This window comes from Lingula anatina, chromosome 6 (assembly GCF_051362555.1).
Source record: "Lingula anatina isolate TDL-2025a chromosome 6, LinAna3.0, whole genome shotgun sequence".
Classification (NCBI taxonomy): Eukaryota; Metazoa; Brachiopoda; class Lingulata; order Lingulida; family Lingulidae; genus Lingula; species Lingula anatina.
Window position 1 is genome coordinate 8,511,710 of NC_141772.1, and position 21,190 is coordinate 8,532,899.

Below are 21,190 nucleotides of genomic sequence, written 5' to 3' on the forward strand. Positions count from 1 at the left end.
CGCAACAGCCTGGAAAATACGGGCAAAATTTCGCACCTAAACCATACCTGCAGGCCAGTGTATTCTGCTACGTAGGAAACGAACCTACCGCCTACGCTCGTGGTAGCCTATATGTCGCAGTAGCTTTTGCGCGTCTTTCAAGGTTGTATTTTCTTTGCATTCTGTGAGGCATGCGTAAGGCATGTACATGAACTTAATGGCGTGTGATTAATATGTGGCATTGTTTTATTAATTAATTAATTTTTCATTTTATTTTATTTTATTTTTATTTTATTATTATTATTATTATTATTATTATTTTGGAGGGGGGGATATGACAGTCCTGGGAAGTCTGAGGTCTCATGTGGCTAGTATAGGTAAGGGTTATTACCTGTATGGAGGTCAATATCTGCGACGAGTGTTACATGTAGAAAGTAATAGAAAACGGACTACGGTTTCCACCGAACTACCAATCCTGTAGATCTATGGCGGAACCTCAGTAAGAGCTTTTCATGCTGACTTACCGATTAAAAAGCTAAACCTACAATCATGTCACCGGACACCGTAAAATAAAACGTGCGACGACAAATAAATTACGTCGTCGATCAAATGCAAACTACTCTACAACAAAATAATCTATAAAAACACCGGCTTAATAGATGAAATTGTATTCAGTAGGCAATCATTCAATGACAATTCTATTAACTGGTGGACATAAAAGTGAAATACTTATCACAAGCAGATGATAGCGTTACAGAACAAGCCAATGCAAAAATCAATGAAAAACACTAATTTTTAGACACCATTAACGAAGCAATTATGCAGTTGAGTCTTCTAGGCACACATCTACACATATGCAAATGTGGAACTAGAGGACACAGTAAAACACCCCATTCCCACCCCCAGTCTTTAGAGTTACCCTTTCCTTCACATTTCCCTAAAAAAAGGCACAACAAGCAAAATGAGACAAAACCAAGCCACTTCCTCGTACTCTACATGTTACAGCAAAACTGTCCTCTTCTTCTGTTTGCTATTTGCTCAACAAAAGCGCCCCCGCCCCCCTTGGTATGTCACTGGGTATACCCACTTGGTATCCTAGGTATGTCACTTAATACATGTAAAGGTTTTCGTAAAACTTAACAGAAATGAATTGAAAGACGTGGGGGACAGCATGCATATGATATGGTAATCTTCTATGAGGACTGGACACTTAAATTGACAGACAGACGGACAGACAGACAGACAGACAGCAGTTGCACGGAGGGGGAGGGGTTAGTGGAAGAGGTTTTATTTCAGTGAATATTCTACCCTCGAGCAGGGGATTGGGGCTTGGACACTAGCCTAGCTAGGCTTGCAGCCACGCGGACACGTCGGTGACAGATATAAGTACAACTCTGCAGCGTGACACACAAAAAACACCTTAATAGGCCTACAGAGACAGGAAACACGAGCACTTCATGTGATAAATAATCAATGAAAAACATGGTGCTAGATAAATGTTTCCCGACACTAGATTTTACATTTGGCATTGACACATCAATAACAAGGGACGCGTTAATGCTGGAGCGCGTCAACCCACGTGAAAATTAATCCAAATAGCTGTTGGATAAACTACCATCAAACAAATGTGCCTCTCGTTCAGCGGGACAGGCAATGAGTGATAAGTTTTAGTTGAAAAAAGACAAGAAGGACAACGCTAGATGTAGAATTACGGATTGGCATTAATAACAAAAGATACCCCAGTAGTAAAATAAGAACACACAACAACGAAGGACAAAAGAGGCACTTACTTCTTTTTTATACACAGGGAACATCATCGATAACAAAAGACAATGGACTAATGCACATTGCTACTTGTAAAAAGCGTAGATCACTTTGTGAAAGGTATCAGATCCAGAACTGTTTGTCAACAGCAAGCAATCGTACCTCGTCAACAAAGGAAAGCAGTATACTCATAACTTCGTTACAATTGAAAAATAATCGAGAAGCACCATGAAAAATTCACGATAGATATAGGCCTAAATTTATGTGTTTGAAGTCCGTAAAAGAATAGTTGAAATCAGGAACGAGAAGTCGCTCATGAGGGACGGGATGGAATAGACATAACGTTTAGCGATATCTAGGAACTGAAAGCGACTTGCACGACGGAAAAACTACGCTCGGAGTTGTCATATTTGAGAGCTATATTAATTTAAGAGAACTCAGAGTAATTTGACCATCAACCTTTCCCCCTCCTACCCCTGCAGAACTGTACTTACTATCAAGGAACATCGCGATAAGGCAGTATCTGTACTACCCAATACTACAACCAGCTTGGACAGTCGCCTCGAGTAATGGACAATGTGAATGGGTCGGTTAAGTGTTATTACCGCTGGACTACGGTCTGTAGTGACCACTGGCTAGTGCCGACAGTGACGTTAACGTTAAATATCGGCCATAGTACTACAACGGTGCATCGATGAAGCGTTGGCTGGTTTTGGTTCTCTGTCTAGGTAAGAAATTAGCTATTATTACTTGTGATTAAAGTTTTAGTTTCTTGATAATTAAAGTGTAAAATAACCAATACCATATTTCTGCTTTTGATGAACGTTACCTTGAACCAAAATGTATAAGTCTTGATGACAATTCACGGTTGGGGAATTGTTTGATGGAAAATGGGTGGCATTTTACGGGTTTTCAATGGAAAATTAAACGGTTGTGTGCTCAGAAATGTATTGTTCTACACTGATATTGTTTGTACATATACATTGTTTCTATGACAAGTTTTTTTCTTTAGTTCGTTGAATATTTATTGCTCTGCTTTGCTTCAAAATCTATCTATCTATCTTTCTATCTATCTATTTATATATATTTCCATGCACTGTTTAACCTTCTTTATTTCAAATTAACTGCTGTCTTGTTCCAAACTACTACAACCAAAGAGTCTTGCGGCGCCCTGCACAGCATTTGTCGAAAAACAACATCTTTGCCATCCTAAAAGCAAGTTCTTGGAGCAAGCAAAGATAATTATTTAATTTTGTGCTTTAACTAAACAAAAGGTTTGCGTCCCTTTTCTTAATCTAACTATTTCCCTGACAACAGCCTAATATTATTTAAGTACAGACATAAAAAGAAACAACAGTTTTAAGTGGTTCAGCTTTTATATGTGCATGCAACTTCAGTCTCAATACGTTGATGCTCTGTAATTCGATACTACAAAAAGATTTTACGTCGATGAGTTGCTATGAAAGATACACCAGCTTGAAATTATTTTAGCCCACATTGAGGCTTACTGAACATGAATGTCCTTAAATCGAACCCTGCCAACAAGCTAGTTCAATTAGGTAGAACTATAAATAAACCTTTGAAAAAAAGCACTGCTTATTGTAGACGCTCTTGTGTGTTACGAACAAAACGACATTGGAGCAACTATTATTACGAGTTCGATTCTACTTCTCTGCCTATAGAAATGGCACGGAATTGCTCTCAGAAGATTTCACGCGTTGGGTGTGTTGGTTCTGCAGGGGTATTTATTGGGGCTGGCATTGAAGAAAAGTGTATAGTTATTGTAGACATTTTCAGACGAAAGATGGGTTCCGAGTTGTTATCTATCGAATGACCATCACCGTTACTGCCGATAATAATTGGCCGACCGGATGGTGCACGGTTAGAGTCTCCTCCTCCGAAGTGGGAGGACGTGGGTTCAAATCCGTCCGGGGACATACCAGTCCTTTATAAACGGTACCTGCTGTCTCCCCGCTTGGCACTCAGCACTAAGGGGTTAAAGCAGGGGCCTGGTCTGGCAGTGGAGAAATGATACGTTTGTTAGCCCTGAGCGCCTAATATGGCAGCTGGGCTGTATCCTCCCCAGGGAGGTGAGAGCGACTATAGAGTGCAACAGGGCCAAAATGACCAGGCTTCTCTGACTTAAGTAAATTTCATTTTTTAAAATAAATAAATAAATAAATAAAAAGTATACTAACAAATGAAGCTCGCCTTAATTTAACATTTTTTTTAGTAAATGTTACTAAATCAATCTACATGTCTTTTCTTTAAACATCTTTAAAAGTATCATCCTCAGATGTATTTTACAAATCACAGGTAATGAAATACAACTATATCTCATTTGCCACACCTGTAAGTATCATAATATGTACCTTGATCTAAGACATCCCCTGCACATGCCATGCAAACAAACTGGCAGCTTGGCCAATAAACTTGGTCAATTAACTTGAACATTATGCTGTTAACAATGCAAAGACACCATAACAAATGGGACCAGCCAGGGCGTAATAAACATGGGGTCTGGGCTTTTTATGCATAGGACTAGTTTGGTCCGGGCCTTTGACATATATACAGACTTGACATTTAATATGGAATATTTCAGTTTCAACGGTATGCTTAGGTAAAAATGCGTTCTTTTTTCATAAAATAGATCTCATATAAGATATCTGACTGGAGAAATGTGAAGTCAGGTGTTTCGCTACCAGTTAACTGACTACCAAGTCTGTTGCACTGTTGCGTTGTGTAATATGCAGTGATTTAATTGGGTAGTGCTCCTTTGGCCTGGTCTAAGCTGGGCTTTGGCGAAGCATGGTTCCGTCAAAAAAGTATCCATATGTCGGCAACTACTGCATGTAAGCGGTCGGTTTTGCAGTGCGTAAAATGAGTTCAACACTGTTTTACAAAATTGTAAATCTGTGCCAGAATGGCGCGAAAAAGACAGACATTGCCAGACAAACGGAATGGTCTGCACAGTTCTATATGGAGTTATGCCCAGACTAATGTACCTACACAGAGACCACGCCCAATGTATTGACATCTTACCAACAGGGCACAGGACTCACTGTCCTTCAGGATATACTGCTGCAATTAAACAAAGTTCACATATATACATATATATAACTTCAACCTTCGGGTTGCTATGTTTCAATAAAGATTATTATTATTATTATTATTATTTTGTCAATTACCCTTCTGCTGCTCTTCTTCTTCCTGTACCGGTGCTACTGTACTACTACTACCACTTATTTTCATTTGTACGACTCACGTCGCCATTAATATCATGTAGGTTGTCTTGACCAAATTAAGCTATTGTTTTCCATTTTTTGGACGCTTGTCGAATTTTGCCTTTTTTTCGTTTAGCTTCGGCTATTCGACTACATCTCCGACAACCGTTGATGCCCTTCACTCTTAAATTTTCAGTCTTCGTTTATTCTACATTCTTTTCACTTTATTCTATTCACTTGTCACATAATACTAATATATATTATTTATTATATCTGTATATTTTAGTAGGAAAACGCATTAATAAGAGGCCTTACTTAATATCTACGCCTCACGTTTCAATCATTCTAGAATTAAAAAATAATAATAATATTGCAGGCTGACGCTATCGGAAATTTCAGTTTTTGTTGAAAAGTTTCGCTCATAGATTGCTCAACACACTTTCATTGTAGCAATACAGTTGATCCCTGAGTCCAGCCCTCTTGTTTGGTCAGCTTGGGGACCTTGGTCGGACTGTGACAACCAGTGCGGACAAGGGATAAGGCACCGGACAAGGGACTGCGTGGTCGCCTGTTTTAATGGGCTGAGGGAGGAGATTGAGATATGCGAGGACAACTCCTCGTGTCCAGGTAATGTACAGGGGCCAAAGAAAATCTGCGTCATTTGTTCGGGGTAATATCTGGTATTGAAAATTAGCCGACTAAGTTGCGTTTTACAAGTAATTTGAAGTTTTGTTTGTGTTATTTTCCCTGTGAACCAAGCTTTGACCAAATTGTTTATCTTAAAGAATGTTTCAACTCATGCTGATGACCTTGAAGGTACATGTACTACAATATCAAAAACATTTATTATGGGGTTATAATTCTTAAAGATCTTATGCATAAATCACAGAGCTAATTTTGCATTGTCGGCTATTCGATTAAAGCAGTCTAAGCTTAGACCATGAATCTTGACTCTTTGTGACACTGGGTCTAGACACTTGGAATCTTCACACTGATTGCTTGAGAATTTAATTAGATAACAGGTCTAAATCGCTTCTGCCTAAGTCATGTCTGGAGGTACAATTAAAGTGGAAATCAAACATGGAATTATTAATAATTAACTCTCCACGTCTGTGAGATCTAATGACAAATTCCATTTTGAACTTCACAATCTTAAAGATCAATAATTACCTTGTATACAGAAAAGCTTAAAACGATTTTTGACAGACAAATCAGAGAATGCAGTAAATTGTTTGCGAACGCATTACTATAGCGAATACAGGCGACAGAACCTGCACGTCGATATCCCTCGTTCCACTTCAAGCAATTAAATGGAAATTTGATAATTGTGCCTGAAACACAGCATAATGCGTCCGTTTTTTCCCTTTACATCAGCAGGCGGCTTACACAAGAGATTTGCAAGCGTTAAAACATTTCTCCCAACGTTTGACGTTTGTAAACAAATACTCTTAAGTTTTGATGTTTGCATATGCCTATTGGCTCTTTACAAGCGTCCAATGTGCATTAAGCCTTTACGTAGCAACAGAATGACATATTTTGTAAATTTTAGCGGTTTTCCTCAAATACCAAAGTCTGCCCCATCTAAATATGTTGAGGAAATTAGAAAGTAACCCTTTTTTGAGATCTAAGTTTCTGTTTTTAACCTTTCCCTTGAAACCCTCCCACCTCCAGCACAACAGGTAGTCAAACATAAGAAACTGAGATACCCATATGAATTTATAAATTGTAATTTTGCCAAAGGTTTTAAATGTTGCGCACCTTGGAGATAAATAAAAAACGGTGGAATTAATTTCTTTGCTATTGAGAAGCCTTTTGACTGTAAACATTAGCGCGGAAGTAGACTGTCGGGCGATTCCCTCAAAAACCAATGTTTACCCCGGAGGACTTTTATCGAGGTAAATAAACAATACCATCTGAGATGTAACAAATGCTTTGACTCATAAACGTTAGTGAATGCTTAAATCGAAATGGATATTCTAAACCCACTATCATTATGTTCTATAGTCAGTTACATTAAACATATTGCTACCTTGTTTTACACTGTCTACTCCTAACAGAACGAAATAATGCCTCCACACTGACAGTATGTTAATTCATAAGTTTTGAAAAGAAAGTTGGCTATGAGTAAGACAGTAGGCCAACAGTAGGCCTATTGAGGTTTTCTGAAAATAAAAAAATTATTAAGAAAAGTGAACCGAAAAAAAAAAAAAAAACACCAATTAAAAGATGTCCCACCAGACGCAGTGCTTTTGTCATGGATACACGAAAATAAGAAACATACACTGCACTTAAATCGTCTCTTACTGTGTTAAGACATCTCTTGGTAGACAACGACAAGTGGTTTTTCACTCAAGTAGGCCTACACCAAGCATGTATGTTTACAGTCAAGTTTTCCTCTTGGGACTAGTCTATTTCATGCATAATAGATGTAGATATGATACATGCCAACAGAATTATACGCTGGCCAATAAGTCATTTTTGCTTTGCCACTTATGCTTCTATTAATCTGATCAACCAAAAGTTTCAGAAGTGATGGTTTGATACATCATTTCCGGTTCGCTGCCTGGGAAATTGTAGGCCTAATGTTTGGAATTAACGTCACAACACCGAGCGTATATAACCTGAATGTAAAATGATTATTTATGCTTCATGTTTGATGCAGTTAGGAAATAGACAAGACTCTTCGTGTGTATTTTGAAACACATTGTGTTTAGGTGGGTTTCAGTTGAACGAGTAGGAACTGTAAACTCACGCAAATGCTTGACCTCTCGCGTGATCTCATTCAAGGAGGTCAAACCGTCGTCATGGATACCTCTCTGCGCGTGTGACTGACTTCCTTACTTGGGAGATTGAAGGAAATGAAATAAACAGCCGTGGCTGTCAAAGCCTTTTTCATGGATGGGGAATTTTCAAATGCATATGGTACACAAGAATAGGTCTACCTGTACCACTTACATGCTCTTAAAGTTGAAAGTGTGGCCGCAATTTTTATATTTCATGCAAAATATTCATTACAATTGTTACGTAAAAGAATTATGTGACCAATAAATGAAATTGTCTTCAAACATCTAAACCATTAACTCAACGGAGAATTTTAAACTAGAAAGCTTAGTTTATACAAATATTGCAGAACAGCATTGAAGCTTTTCATTCTGTTCGTTTACAATCGTGTTTGCAATGATGCTTTCTCTACGTGATGCTTTCTCTACGTGTAGGCCTACCCTTTTTATGTGAACATTAACAGTGCAGTGTGCATTTGCTGGAGTGTAAACGTACGTGTGTTCTTGGTTCTTATGTTGGGCAAATTACGACCAGTTTAGTCGTTCTATCTCATGTGTGAATCAGCATACCTGTACAAACGGGATGGTTTTGGTTGTCGCTATTACGGTTAACAAATATTCTCTCTTCGAAATCAGAGCCTCTGTATGCTGTAAATAAACATCAGTATCTTAGAATCGATCGGTGTCCTGTAGTCCAGTGTCAACGCACCTGCTGTTGGTGTTACCAGGACAAGCATGATTGACACGAATTTGTCAATAGAGAGTGGGAGAAGTGGCGCTTTTGTTCCACTCCATATGATATGAACATCTTTGCAGGGTGTTTATTCATCGAATATTCATCTGTTATAAAAGTAGCATCCGGCCCTCGGGCCGCCTTTTTCGTAAAGGGAATGTAAATTGTTATTATTATGATAATGAAATAGAATCATTGCTTTGTTAAGATGACCAAGTACATTAATACAAATTTCGAAATGAGGTAGCAGGTCTGCTTTAAATTACTCAGTCTAGGTGGAGGAAGAAACGCACAATGTAATAATACGTTAATCTCCAATTCACATCATTATTTTATACCCTTTTTCTGTAAAGGGAACGACAAATGCTTTTTAGTCGGAAACACACAAAAGAAAATTGTCAATGCGTTGAAATATAACCCAACGGCACCTTTTGTTCTGCTAAAAGGTTTCCAATTATGAAAAGTTATATATTTTTTTAAACCACTTATTACAGAAGGTTCCACATATCATTTTTCATCGATCGAAGCATATATACCCAAACCATGCGATACTCAATCGTACTTCATGCAACAATTGTTTACAAAACATGCTTCACGGTGGGGATAGTAGTAGTATTTATTTCCTGCAACTAAAACATTTTAAATGTATATGGCAATAAAAGTCTTTTGATATATGAGACAGCAAGAAAGATATAATAAATTACAGGTAAGGTACATATACACACACTGGACAATAGAAATGTCACCCCTACTGATCATGAACCAATACTTTGGGGGAGATAAATGACTGTGGAATGATATGCTCCTGGTATCATTTTATTAACATCAAATTTCACAAAAAGACCAACAATTCAATTCTATGGTACAGCTGTTTTATACTCATTAGTCACATTATAAGTAGACCAGGCATCATAACTACTCAAGATCTACCTACTTTGATTACTCTGATTCAGGGGGTGACACTTCTATTGTCCATTGAGTGTACATGTACATATATAGAAGCTACTATAGAAATTGGAGGTAAAAATAACTTACTGGTACAGGTAGCTATCTAAAATGAATTGAAGCTGGAACAGAAAACACCAAGTCTTCAGAAGTACGCTGCCTGCATGGCCATACAGTTTCAGTGATTTCTTTCAGATACCTTTCACTAAGCGTTAGAAATATCTTAATTTAAATTCATTGGCGCCAATACAGGCATCTAAGCAATACACAATACCCTAGACACCATTAACAGATTACATTTTACAATACCAACATTGTGTTGTGCTATTCACTGCAGCTACTGAATCAAACAAACAAGCTTCAAAAACTCATACAATCTCAAGTCTGGATAAAAAGCATGATGTCGGCAGCGGTATGCTCTATTGGATGCAGTCTTCACAAGACTCGCATTGGGCGTTATGAATGTCGGCCATGAAAAGAACTACAAAAGTAGGTATTGCAATATTTAAAGCATCCACACCTACAGATTGTGATGAAGCGCCATGTTATCATATCAAAACAGAGGTATTTGCTCATGTGACAGGATTAATTGACTAAAACGTTTTGTTCTTTGTTGCGGAAAACGTTAATGGGATATGCAACACTAACAGAGCGTCTTCAATAAATATGGAATAGTTTTTTTTTCATTTTATAATGATGGTACTTTGTACGTGAACCAACAAAGCATAGGGTTTGGCAGTGTTGTAAAGTTGCCACGGATACTGCCACGGACTCGCTGCCAGAGCGTCTAATTATGACTAAGTTATACTTCTCTGCCCACAAAACATGATATGTTTGCTTTAACGTCCATTTAATTATTCCTTTAAATGACTAGCCTCGCAGCTGGTATTTCTCACGCCTACGCGCACACGAAGCGCGCACGTGCGTATCGTTTAATTGCCGTTTATTTGTAGTCTCGCAAAAGGTGACACAACAACCCCCCTTTTTTTAGTTTGAGATACTTAAGATGACATAAACACAAGATACGAGGAGGGAGATCTATATTCTGAGTGACCACTTTGCAAATTAAGCAATGAATATAATATACTACATATACATGTGTTATTTTAGAAATAATATGTGGGGTTTCAAATCTGCAGATCAAAATATTCAAACATGGTACAGGTTTCAGTGGCAGTAGACATTTTAAAAATCTTTTCCGCACGACCAAAATATGACAATATCATTCTACCTGATCCATGGTCAAGGGTGTATATTCATCGGATATTCACGTAATTTGCACAACAATATGTCATCTCCCAGTCAGCCTCTGTAATAAAATAACATCCCTCCGAGCCGCCCTTTTGGTAGTGAGAAGTGCGTAACACTATGCAAAACCGTTTGTGATGTATGCCAACGGCTAAAATAATGAATTATAAATAAGTTTCCTCAACCTTTGCTTCCATAGTAAACTCCAATGGAATTAAATGCATTTTCAACCTCATAAAAAGACAAAAAGAAAAGAGATATTACAAAGGCATAAAAGTAGTTTATGGATTTCCTAACAAACGTTTGACGTTGCGTTGCCAGCCCAGTGCACAATTACTTTCAGACCTCTTCTTACTTTTTCTCCAATCTGTGTAATTCCCAAACTAATCAGTTCTACGACACAATAGCCCTGTAAAATATAAATCACTTACATTTTCATTGGGTGTCCGATTAACACAATTTTGTTTGCTAAAACTCCTATATATCTGTTAAAAATTTTCAGTCGAAGTGCAGGGATTAAATGGAAAAGCAATTGAAACTAACAAATATGTACTTTTGTTGAATATTTAAAATGGCTTTGACATTTTTTTCTGATGTTATATATTTTAAGAAATGCATCACTATTTTGGCGTTAATTTTCTTTTACTTAGGTGGATATTTGTTAAATATATATATTCTTTATGCAGATGATAAAATTTCTAGGATATTTTAAAGGCCACAAAATCAGACGTGGCAATTGGATCATCTTATTATCATCGTCAAAAAGGACCAGATAATATATGATCAAATAATTTAACGCTCTTGCAGCGTTTTGTAAAATGGGTTATCTCAATCGCTGTATGGCGCACTGGTCTTTTTGCAAGGTTCCAGATTTTCAACTAGATTGAGACGAATCTGCAGCTCAATGTAACCCTATTCTCTAAAACAGCTTCCCGCCTTTGAAATCACCCTTGCGGGACGAACTTGAATAGCACAAAATAACCGGAAACCAACCTGATTGGTTTGTAACGGTAGGCAATGTGGCATAATGCTACCAGGAAGGGAATTTTCCTTTGTTTAAATAAGTGGCTTTAGCCAAATAAGGGATGAGCAAGAATTGGTATGAATTGGCCAACTGTGACGCTTCAGCGACAGCCTAACACTAATTGACTTTAATTGACGATTGCATATTATCACGGAAATTAGATCAACTAAATCAACATAACATATCTCGCGCGTGATCAGTCGTATTCAGTGCGTGTCCGAAATAATTCAGTTATCAAATGGAGAGTTTCAAAAGAGAAGCAATACAATAGAGCCTGAACGTTTTCACTCCTTTGGGACTTCGTGGAAACCGCTTCATTTGTCGTTATTCGTTCCGCCAACTGTCGCACCATCTTTTCCGTAGGCAAGTAAACGCCGCGATGCAACTAGTACTGTAAATGAGTATTTTCACAACAAACTATACGTAAAAAACATGGTGGGGCTAGAGGGGGGATACCCAAAAGCTTACCATTTTCCAAACTAAAATCATTCTCCCCCAAAATGTGAGATTTTCAAGAAAATCACCTTGGGACAAGATACACAAGAGTAATGTTTCTAATATGCTACATGAAATAGGACAAAAGAGATATGTACGGACATCCCCACTTTTCACAAAATCAAAATTTGGGGGAGTAACTGCTAATAAATCATTAATTCAGATTGCGGGGTGACAGTGAGGTGAACTGTTTGCCTTCTTCCACTCGCTTTTCATAATAATGGATCCGCGCCATTTAATTGGCGTGATATTTCGAAACGTTAAGCCCTTTTTTTTTCAAACCTAGAAAATGTCAATTTAGAACTTGTCCAGATGCAAAAGAAAAGCACTCTTCACACGCCCCATAATAAGTGCACAAATATAGAGACGGAGTGAACAACGATGCAAACATTGATCTGTAATGGCAATCGCATCTTGCAATTACTGACACTTTTTATTGACACACGCACGGGTTGCAAAACTAATGGTAGGGTGTATTTGTTTCAGTTGCTTTTTGTGTGGAAGGAACAATATAGTCGTTTGGTATCCTAATTCATGAGAGTCGACGAAAATTAAGGTCTATGTATATGTGATTAACAACGGAAGTAAGCAAGGAACGCCCGTGACAGATTGTGGTAGTTTTGACAATACAAGGACGGGTCGATTTATGGCCCCGTTGCTATGGAGAACCGTACAAGCGTCATTTGACATACCGAAAGAATCTGAAATATACACAACTCTTTTACCACTCTGCTGTTATCATATTTAGACGCGCACACAACGAGTAGCGAGCTAAAGCGAGAAGCTAAAGTGTGTCTTTTATGCTTCCCTAGATTAGCATTTGTTTAGATCAGAGAAAACGAGGAAAGGTGTTTGGATAGGCTGACAGTTAACAATTCCTTAATGAAAAATACCCAAAAATGGAAAATAGATGTGTTTTAACACGGCACCTATTAGACCAAGAAGTAAAGAGAGTTGGTAAATCATAAACATATGTGAAATAAGGAGCAAAGCTGACGAATGGTAGACAAAGATCCAGTACACATACATGTAATAACACAGCTCTGTAGAAACCACTCCAACAACACAAAAACCTGGATATAACCTGAAACCCATGCCACACAACCCAATCACAAAGTGTCACCCTCTATGCATTTTCCCTCATTTTCCTGCCCACTTATCATTGCTGGAGCCACCCCTCCACTTGGACTTAATGTTTTATTAATTTTTACTTTAATGATGTCGTTCTAAATGACTGGACAGTCAAACGAGAAAACGCTTTGCATTCAACATAAATAATATAATCCGTAACCAGTTATTTGCACTGTCATGGTAGGTGCTTAGTTTAAGATTGAGTGTTTAAAACCATTGACTTATTATTGGATAATGAACAGTTTGCTAGTCTATAATGCACACTGTCGCCATCCGGTAAATAAGCCGCAATTAATTTATCTATATTCGCATCTTGGACATTCATTACGACGAACATACAATACTATCACCTCGGCCTCAAATTTCAATGGCTTTTGACGTGGGATCAGACTAGTATAGATATGTACATGTATACGGTCAATATCTTTACAAATTTATGCCATTTCGATACATGCCATACAGTAATGACACCTCTAAACGTTGGCATTTTGAATTATAAATGTCCTTCACCCGTTCAGAGTTAAATTGGAAAGTGGTCTCTGTTCTCAGCATACTGTCATTTGCAGTAAACTCTGATATTCTAGGTAATGGGCAATACAGGACAAGCAGACCACTTACATATAAACCGGTTTTAGAGCTCTCTTGGTTTTTCATATTTACCGTTAAAATTCAGTAATCCCCATCTCCATTATGAAAATGGCTTAAAATGACAAATTTCTCAAGAACATTGCCGTAAATCTGTAGGTTTTGTGATCTGTTGTAAATCTACCTGGGTAACTGGAGGAAAAACGTTGAGATAAACAGTAAAATAAAAAAATTGCATAATGCAGGTATTGTACTCGGTGTTACTTCTTTGTGTTACTGGTACTTTAAAAACTAAAACTTGTTTAACAACGCTGTGCATGGTTTCAGTACAAGGAGGCTGGTCCTCGTGGAGCACGTGGTCGCCATGCACGAATTTGTGTGGCAGTGGCACTCAAACCAGGACACGTGCCTGTGACTCGCCGGCGCCAGTTCAAAGTCCAGATTGTCCCGGCGATGCCAGCCAAACCATTGGCTGTAACACACAATCTTGCGTAGGTCCTAGCGTTGGTATGTACTCTGATATATATATATATCTTTGCCACCCTTTCATGCACACTCTAACTTTCAGGTTCCATGCATATTAATTACATGGAGGTGGATTTCAATTAACACACACACACAAGTTTATCGAATATATATATATATATATATATATATATATATATATATATATATATATATATATATATATATAACATAGGTTAATCAAATTCATCTCTATATAATCGATATTGAAACTGAAAGTTATATTGTGAATGAGGAGGGGGGGCAACGATAAGAGAGTTTACCTTGTTTAGCACGCTCTTAAAAGAAGTTTGCAGTAATCCTCTTGCCAGTTTGCAGCAAATTGGCAAGATGTGAAAATTCCTTATTTTGTTCTCCATACACGGTATTTACATACAAAAACCAATTGAACCATGCATACAGGTCTTATTTTTTATTTATCGATTTATTTATCTTTAATTGGTTCTGATTAAACTCAATATTTCAGGCTGTGAAGCTAATGGTTTAAGATATGCGGATAATTGCAATTACGTATACACCCACCCACCTTTAAGCTGGGATGATGCTAACAACAAATGCGTAGGCCAAGGTCAAAGCCTGCTAACTCTAGAAACAGAGGCAGAACAAAACTTTATCATTAGTAAACTGCAAGGTATGTCTTTTTCTCTTCAGCAAAATTAAATAATGGATTACACACATAGCACTGGATTATACAGCATTTGCTTGTTCGTTAAACCTCCTTGGTATTTTTTTATTTAAAGGCATGCTACTGCTATACTGTCGAATAAGAGAAAGAAGGCACACGCGGCGCAGCAAGCCTGCAAGAGACCTTTAAATACGGACTTTTCAAAAACATTACATCTCAATTTTACAGCTTTGCCGCTGTCCTCGATGTGGCTCGGAGGAAGGAATGATCGAGGAATGGATGATTACAGATGGACCGATAATCTCCTGCTCGTTGGGAGCTCATGGTCGTTTTGGAAAACAGTGTTGCCAAAACCTATTGGCAATCAAATGTATGCAGACATCACTGACAATGGCAGATGGAGTGTGAACGATACCGAGACGCATCCGTATGCGTGTACCAAAAAATTAGGTATGTTAAAATACGTGGGTGTTTTTGTGTGTGCGTGTAAAGGCGTGGCTAGACCTATGTGTGGGGGAATTATCAAAATAACGGGATACGGGGCTGGGCTCCTGAGGTGGTGTTTTGACAGCGCCCCTTGCTGCAGGAACAAAACGGATCAATTATACAGGTACATGCATATATAATTCCATAGGTTTCGCGCTATATGCGGTGTTCAGGTATCTTCATGTTGAGGATTCTAGTGAACAGATTGTTGTAAGAAAGAAACGAATTTAGTTCATGCGGAGAGCTCATCTCAATCAAAAATGAAGTGGGGGTGGATTATTGTATTGCATATAAGCATTGCATTGGTAGAGGGTAGGGCTTTCCCTTCTACCTACTTCCCCCTACTTCATGCGGGTTTATAACTGACGTGGTTGAAAGTTGTACGTACGTGTGTGTGTGTGTGTGTGTGTGTGTGTGTGTGTCTACTCTACATATCTGCCACGTGTCATTGTCCACATATTGTAGTCCCTTGCTACTTTCAGATTGTCCTTTAAACTATTTTCGCCATGGCCACGCTTGTTACCACATTGGACGAGGCGAACGTCATTGGGGAGACGCCAAATCTGACTGTGAAACCATTCAAGGCGCAAACCTGCTTTATTTTGACAACACTAATGAAGTCAACTACATAAAAAACTTGATTGTAACCAACAGACTTTCAGATCTCGGTGTGTAAAGTACAGGTTTCTTTTTTTCTTTCTTTCTTATATTCATTCATTCATGCTTGTTTCATTTTTTCCTTTCCTTTAAGCAAAATATTACTTAAGCGGCACGGACAGGGTTACCTGAATTTTACAAGTTCATAAACATATGAAAATTTATAATCTTCTTAATGGTGCTTAGCGCTAAAGTAGCAATTGCTTCTGAACTATTGGTAAATCTTACCGTAAAATTTTACATTTATTTTAAAAACATGTTTATTTTAAATTCGGGCAATTGCGGGTTTCTATGCACAAGGTACGGCATTATTTGTGATATAAACCCGTCACGCGCAATACAATTATACTCGCAATACTAAAAATGTTTCAACAGCACAAAATGCTGTGAAATGTATAGGTTACCCAGTACGAAACCTACATTTAGTACAAATAAACTACTTAACAGCTGCCAATCCGTTTTTCATTACAGCGTCAAGTCTCCTGAACATTTCTTCCTTTAGTCTTTGGACGTCGGGAAATGATAACGCAAGTGAGGGCACGTGGGTTTGGAGTTTAGGTGACGTCAGTCGACCAATCAGCTTTGAGAATTTTGCGCCTGGACAACCTAATGGCGGATCAGCCAGTAACTGTCTCTCATTGGACGCAGACGTGAACTACTCGTGGGTTGATTCTTCGTGCTCAGAGACTAAGATGTATATGTGTAAAATAAGGGGTTAGTATATTTTCCCCAGTGGCTACAATAAATAAATAAATAGATAATTAATTGATAATACAAATTTGATGTTATTTCGCTACAGAAAAATTTAAAATACGTGTATATGAAGAAGAAATTAAAATATTAGAAATTGGAAAATAAAAACGGGTTTGTGGAGTTTTATACATGTATATAGTACTGTTTACCTTAGTGATGAATGGAAAAGTATTGGAGTTTCCGATACAGGAAAATAAAGTTTTTGCTGAATAAAGGTCTAACGCAATGCTTTCGATTTCAATATCAATTCACCAACTCGGATTTTTTTCTAGCCTCCGTCTGCGGTCCACCACCGAAAGTTGCCAATGCCATAAGAATACCTGATCGTCCAAACGCTTCCTATGTCAATAATACTTTACTCAAGTTCAGATGTTTTCCGGGCTACTATTTCATGGATAATTCCCAAGAAAAATCAATAACATGCCTCCACAATCTGGCATGGAGCGACTACCAGCCTGGAAACTGCACAGCAGCTTGTCCTGGACTCGACATCACTCGTGCAACACCGTCGCCATCTGTTGGTGGGCCATATCTCGCGGGAACTAGTTTGAATTTCACATGTGCTCTTGGTTATTTTTTCAAACAATATCTCAGCGTTTCAATTCAGATGCGGTGTATGGAAGATGGCATGTGGGATATTGGTGTAATTCCGGGAGAGTGTGAACCAATTACTTGTCAAGGACCACATACAATATATGCCTATTTAGAAGACACACTGTCCACTTTCCGCTCTCCAACTGACCCCAACGCATTCAACTCGAGCTCAATAGTGCGTCTGAAATGCCGAGCCCGGTATCTGTTCCCAGATACCCTTACCGATTCCAAGTTAATATCGTGCCAAGAAGACGGCACGTGGAACATAAGCACATCTTTATTTGAGTGCGTGCTGACCTTCTGTGAGGAACCGCCGTGGATACCCAACGCCATCACAGTGTACAATGACACAGAGCTGAACTACGGAATCAACGAGACGTATTTGCATCTCTATGCCCCAGGTGAAAGCGCGTTTTACTACTGCGAGGGAGGTTACCACTTTGACCATTCTAATTTCTTAAACCATAGCGCTTTGTGTCAGAATGGCACGTGGACAACGCCCAATCATCATATCCTGTGCGCGGAAGACAGATGTGAGGACACGCCGCTTTTACCCTACGCTAACATAACGTACATGTCCGCGTATCCGTCCCTACATGAGAACGTGTCTTCGTACGCGCTTAACACCGTGCTCGTGTACCGGTGCGAGGATGGGTTGTATTTCAAATCTAATTCGACCCTGTCGACGACGATAAATGTCACTTGTGACATAGGAGGGTATTGGAGGGTCACTGAAGAGATGGAGACGTGCATGCCAATCATGTGCCCTGAGCCTCCCCTTATAAATTTGAGCATGATGTACGTGACGGGCAACTCATCGTCCGTATACACTTGGAACACGACTGTTGAATATATGTGTGCATCGGGATTCCATTTTGCATCAAATAGCCATTTGGCGTCCATCACCATTGTCTGTGATAAGAATGGAACCTGGAACACGGATGTTCAAGACGCCTGTGTTGCTATGCAGTGCCCTCCTCCGCCGGTTGTATGGAATACAAGGACTGACGTCATTTCCGGTTATGGTGTCGTCATTCTTGCAAACACCACGTTTTTGGCAAATGAAACATGGAGCTCTAATACCACTGACGATCATAACACCACATTCGGTGACATGACTTATTATGTCGATACTTCCGTTGTGTATAATTGTTTGCCAAACCATTATTTCTCAAATGAAACATTACAGCAGACGGCCATAATTATTTGTCTAGAAAACGGGACATGGACACCATTGTTAAATCCAGAATATTGTCAAAAATTGTCACGAAACCATTCCAGAAATTCCTCAGAGTCAACGACTACTTCTTTCAATTTAACGACTGTGAATCCCTCAAATATGTCTTATACAGATACAAATGCTTCTAATTTTTCTGTGGCCCATCAAAATGTGTCTTTATCAACGTCGATATTTACTGTTGGACCAGAAATGACGACATCTGGACTACATTTTACAGATTCTGTAAACAACTTAAATGCTTCCACATCTTTGGAAGCCAATATGACATCGCCAGCAAATGACATTAAAAATGTGACGTCACCAGCGAATGACGTCAGTACCAGTTCAACGCCCACCATTTCTGCGACGCAGCCGGACGCTTCGATTCAAACAACAGAGAGTGGTAAGCAACTCTGTTGGTTGTCTTATTTTAATTTTAAAAACATCTTGACATCACACAGCATTAGTTAAAATGAAAACGTAAATAAAAATTTAACAGTTCTGCTGTGCGTTGGAAAACGGTTAGAATAGAAATTGATTCAAAAGCTCCTTGTCCGTGGCACTTGAAATGCCAATATTGTTGAAGAAATGAAAAAAAAAAACTTACCGGCATTGGAACTGTGCAAGAACATACCATTGTGCAATGTCTTATTTTATAGGAACTGAATGAACCAAAACATAAATTTAAATATTCACCAACTTTTTCACAAATCATGACTGTTTCCTTGATAATCTTCAATTCGCGTTTGTTAATTGCTTAAAATATCGTCATAGTTTGGCGTCATCTTTCTGTATTCATGGTAGACCATATGCCTGTTATTGCATCTCTAACTTTATCCCTTCGATAAGAGGTCCATTTAAACCCTTGTCATCGTTTCAGTCATTACTCACTGCGCCTTCTTCCAAAACGTCACCAACGCCGAGGCCGACAAGGTGAATACGTCAGTTGGGGCGGTGATCGTTTACACGTGTGTGAACGGGACTACCTTTCCGGCTGGCGGCACCAACCGAACGACCAGATGCACGGAAAAGGGGAAATGGAACTCTTTGGTGTCAGCTTGCTCTGGTAAGATGGTGTTGTCTTTGAAAAGGAGATCGTGAACGAGTTTCTGTTGCATTTGAAGTCATGCAGTGCGCGTAAAATCCTTTTATTAAAAAATATGTTTAGTAATTTTCCTGGAAACTTGAGCAATGTTCCTTTTATTGCCGAGGTAGATTTGTACTTTAGCCAAAATATTGAAGAAAATGCAACCCCTAAACCCGGTTTTGCGTTTTAAATTTTTAGTTTTTTAAACTGAAAATCGCCACTGAAAACTGAGAATCGTCAGTCCGATCGCTTCCTCCATTTTGAGAGAGACCAAAAAAAAAAAAAAAAAAGAAAAAAAAGAAACTTGAGACCTCAGATAAGGTTTCTGTGGACGATTTTGGGTATGGTATACCATGGTGATTAGGCAAAAATTGTTGAGATTCCCGTTTTTTTTTTTGCTATTTTGAAACCTTACACTCATTCAGTGCCTTATCAAAACTAGTTGTGCATGAAATTGAATGTAAAGGTATTAATCCTCAAAATTACTATGTTACTTTCTCTCTCTCTCTCTCTCTCTCTCTTGATTTTCTTAATTAAAATATCATTATCTAAGGCTGTCAAATCCCATATTTATGACTATATTAAAAACTGAAGATTAATTTTCGTTTTTTATATGCTTTCCGAAAGAATTAAATTCTCCTCATGTTGTCATAGTTATTTCATTAAAGTTTTTTTTTTTTTTATTTCAGAGATTGTGGTAAGAGTGGTGAAACGAGCCAGGCGTCTTCCTCCCTTAGAAGCCCCAGGCGCACCCATTTTTGGGTCTTTCGGACTTGCAATCTTGTTAGCTATAGTACTTACCATCATTATCAGTGACTTGGCAACGCTGCAGATGCAACTCAGAATGATGAGACGCAACGTGAACTCCTATTTTTCGTTTAAATCCAGAAAACTTATCGTGAAGGAGAAAACGGAGGGGGGTCGTCACAAGCTGGCGGATAAAGAAAAGCGTGCCCCTGATTCTTCGAGGCAGTGTCTTGTATCTATTGACGGATCATCCAGCGCGCATGGGCACGTGCACCCGTCAACCTCAAAGGATCCGAGGTTTTACCATATATGACTCTTGTCATTGTTGTCTGCTTCAAAACATGTTCATTTTGCTAAATTTTTGCAGCACCAGGAATGACCCTCAGATTAGAGGATTGTTAACCCGATCTTAAGTTGATTAAAATATATGTTGGCACAGATGACGTGGCACACGTAACAAATAGAGAGAGAGAGAGAGAGAGAGAGAGAGAGAGAGAATTAAGGTTTGGTCCACAAAACGACTTACCGGTCTTAGATCAAAGACTTAGCGTGGAATTTGAATGACTCTAGATCATATTGTGATTGCCCT

The 21,190-nt window shown here is 38.6% G+C and overlaps 1 protein-coding gene across 1 annotated transcript; it reads left to right on the forward strand.

Annotated features, from left to right (window-relative positions):
• The first annotated feature begins 1,078 nt into the window (after window positions 1-1,078).
• On the forward strand, window positions 1,079-20,141 carry LOC106170631 (uncharacterized). Its single transcript, XM_087015822.1, has 9 exons — window positions 1,079-2,471; window positions 5,418-5,594; window positions 14,236-14,415; window positions 14,900-15,064; window positions 15,287-15,508; window positions 16,027-16,212; window positions 16,673-16,915; window positions 17,227-19,170; window positions 19,648-20,141. Exons 1-9 carry the CDS (start codon window positions 2,438-2,440, stop codon window positions 19,866-19,868), a joined length of 3,372 nt encoding a protein of 1,123 aa, XP_086871948.1. The 5' UTR covers window positions 1,079-2,437; the 3' UTR covers window positions 19,869-20,141.
• Window positions 20,142-21,190: the final 1,049 nt, after the last annotated feature.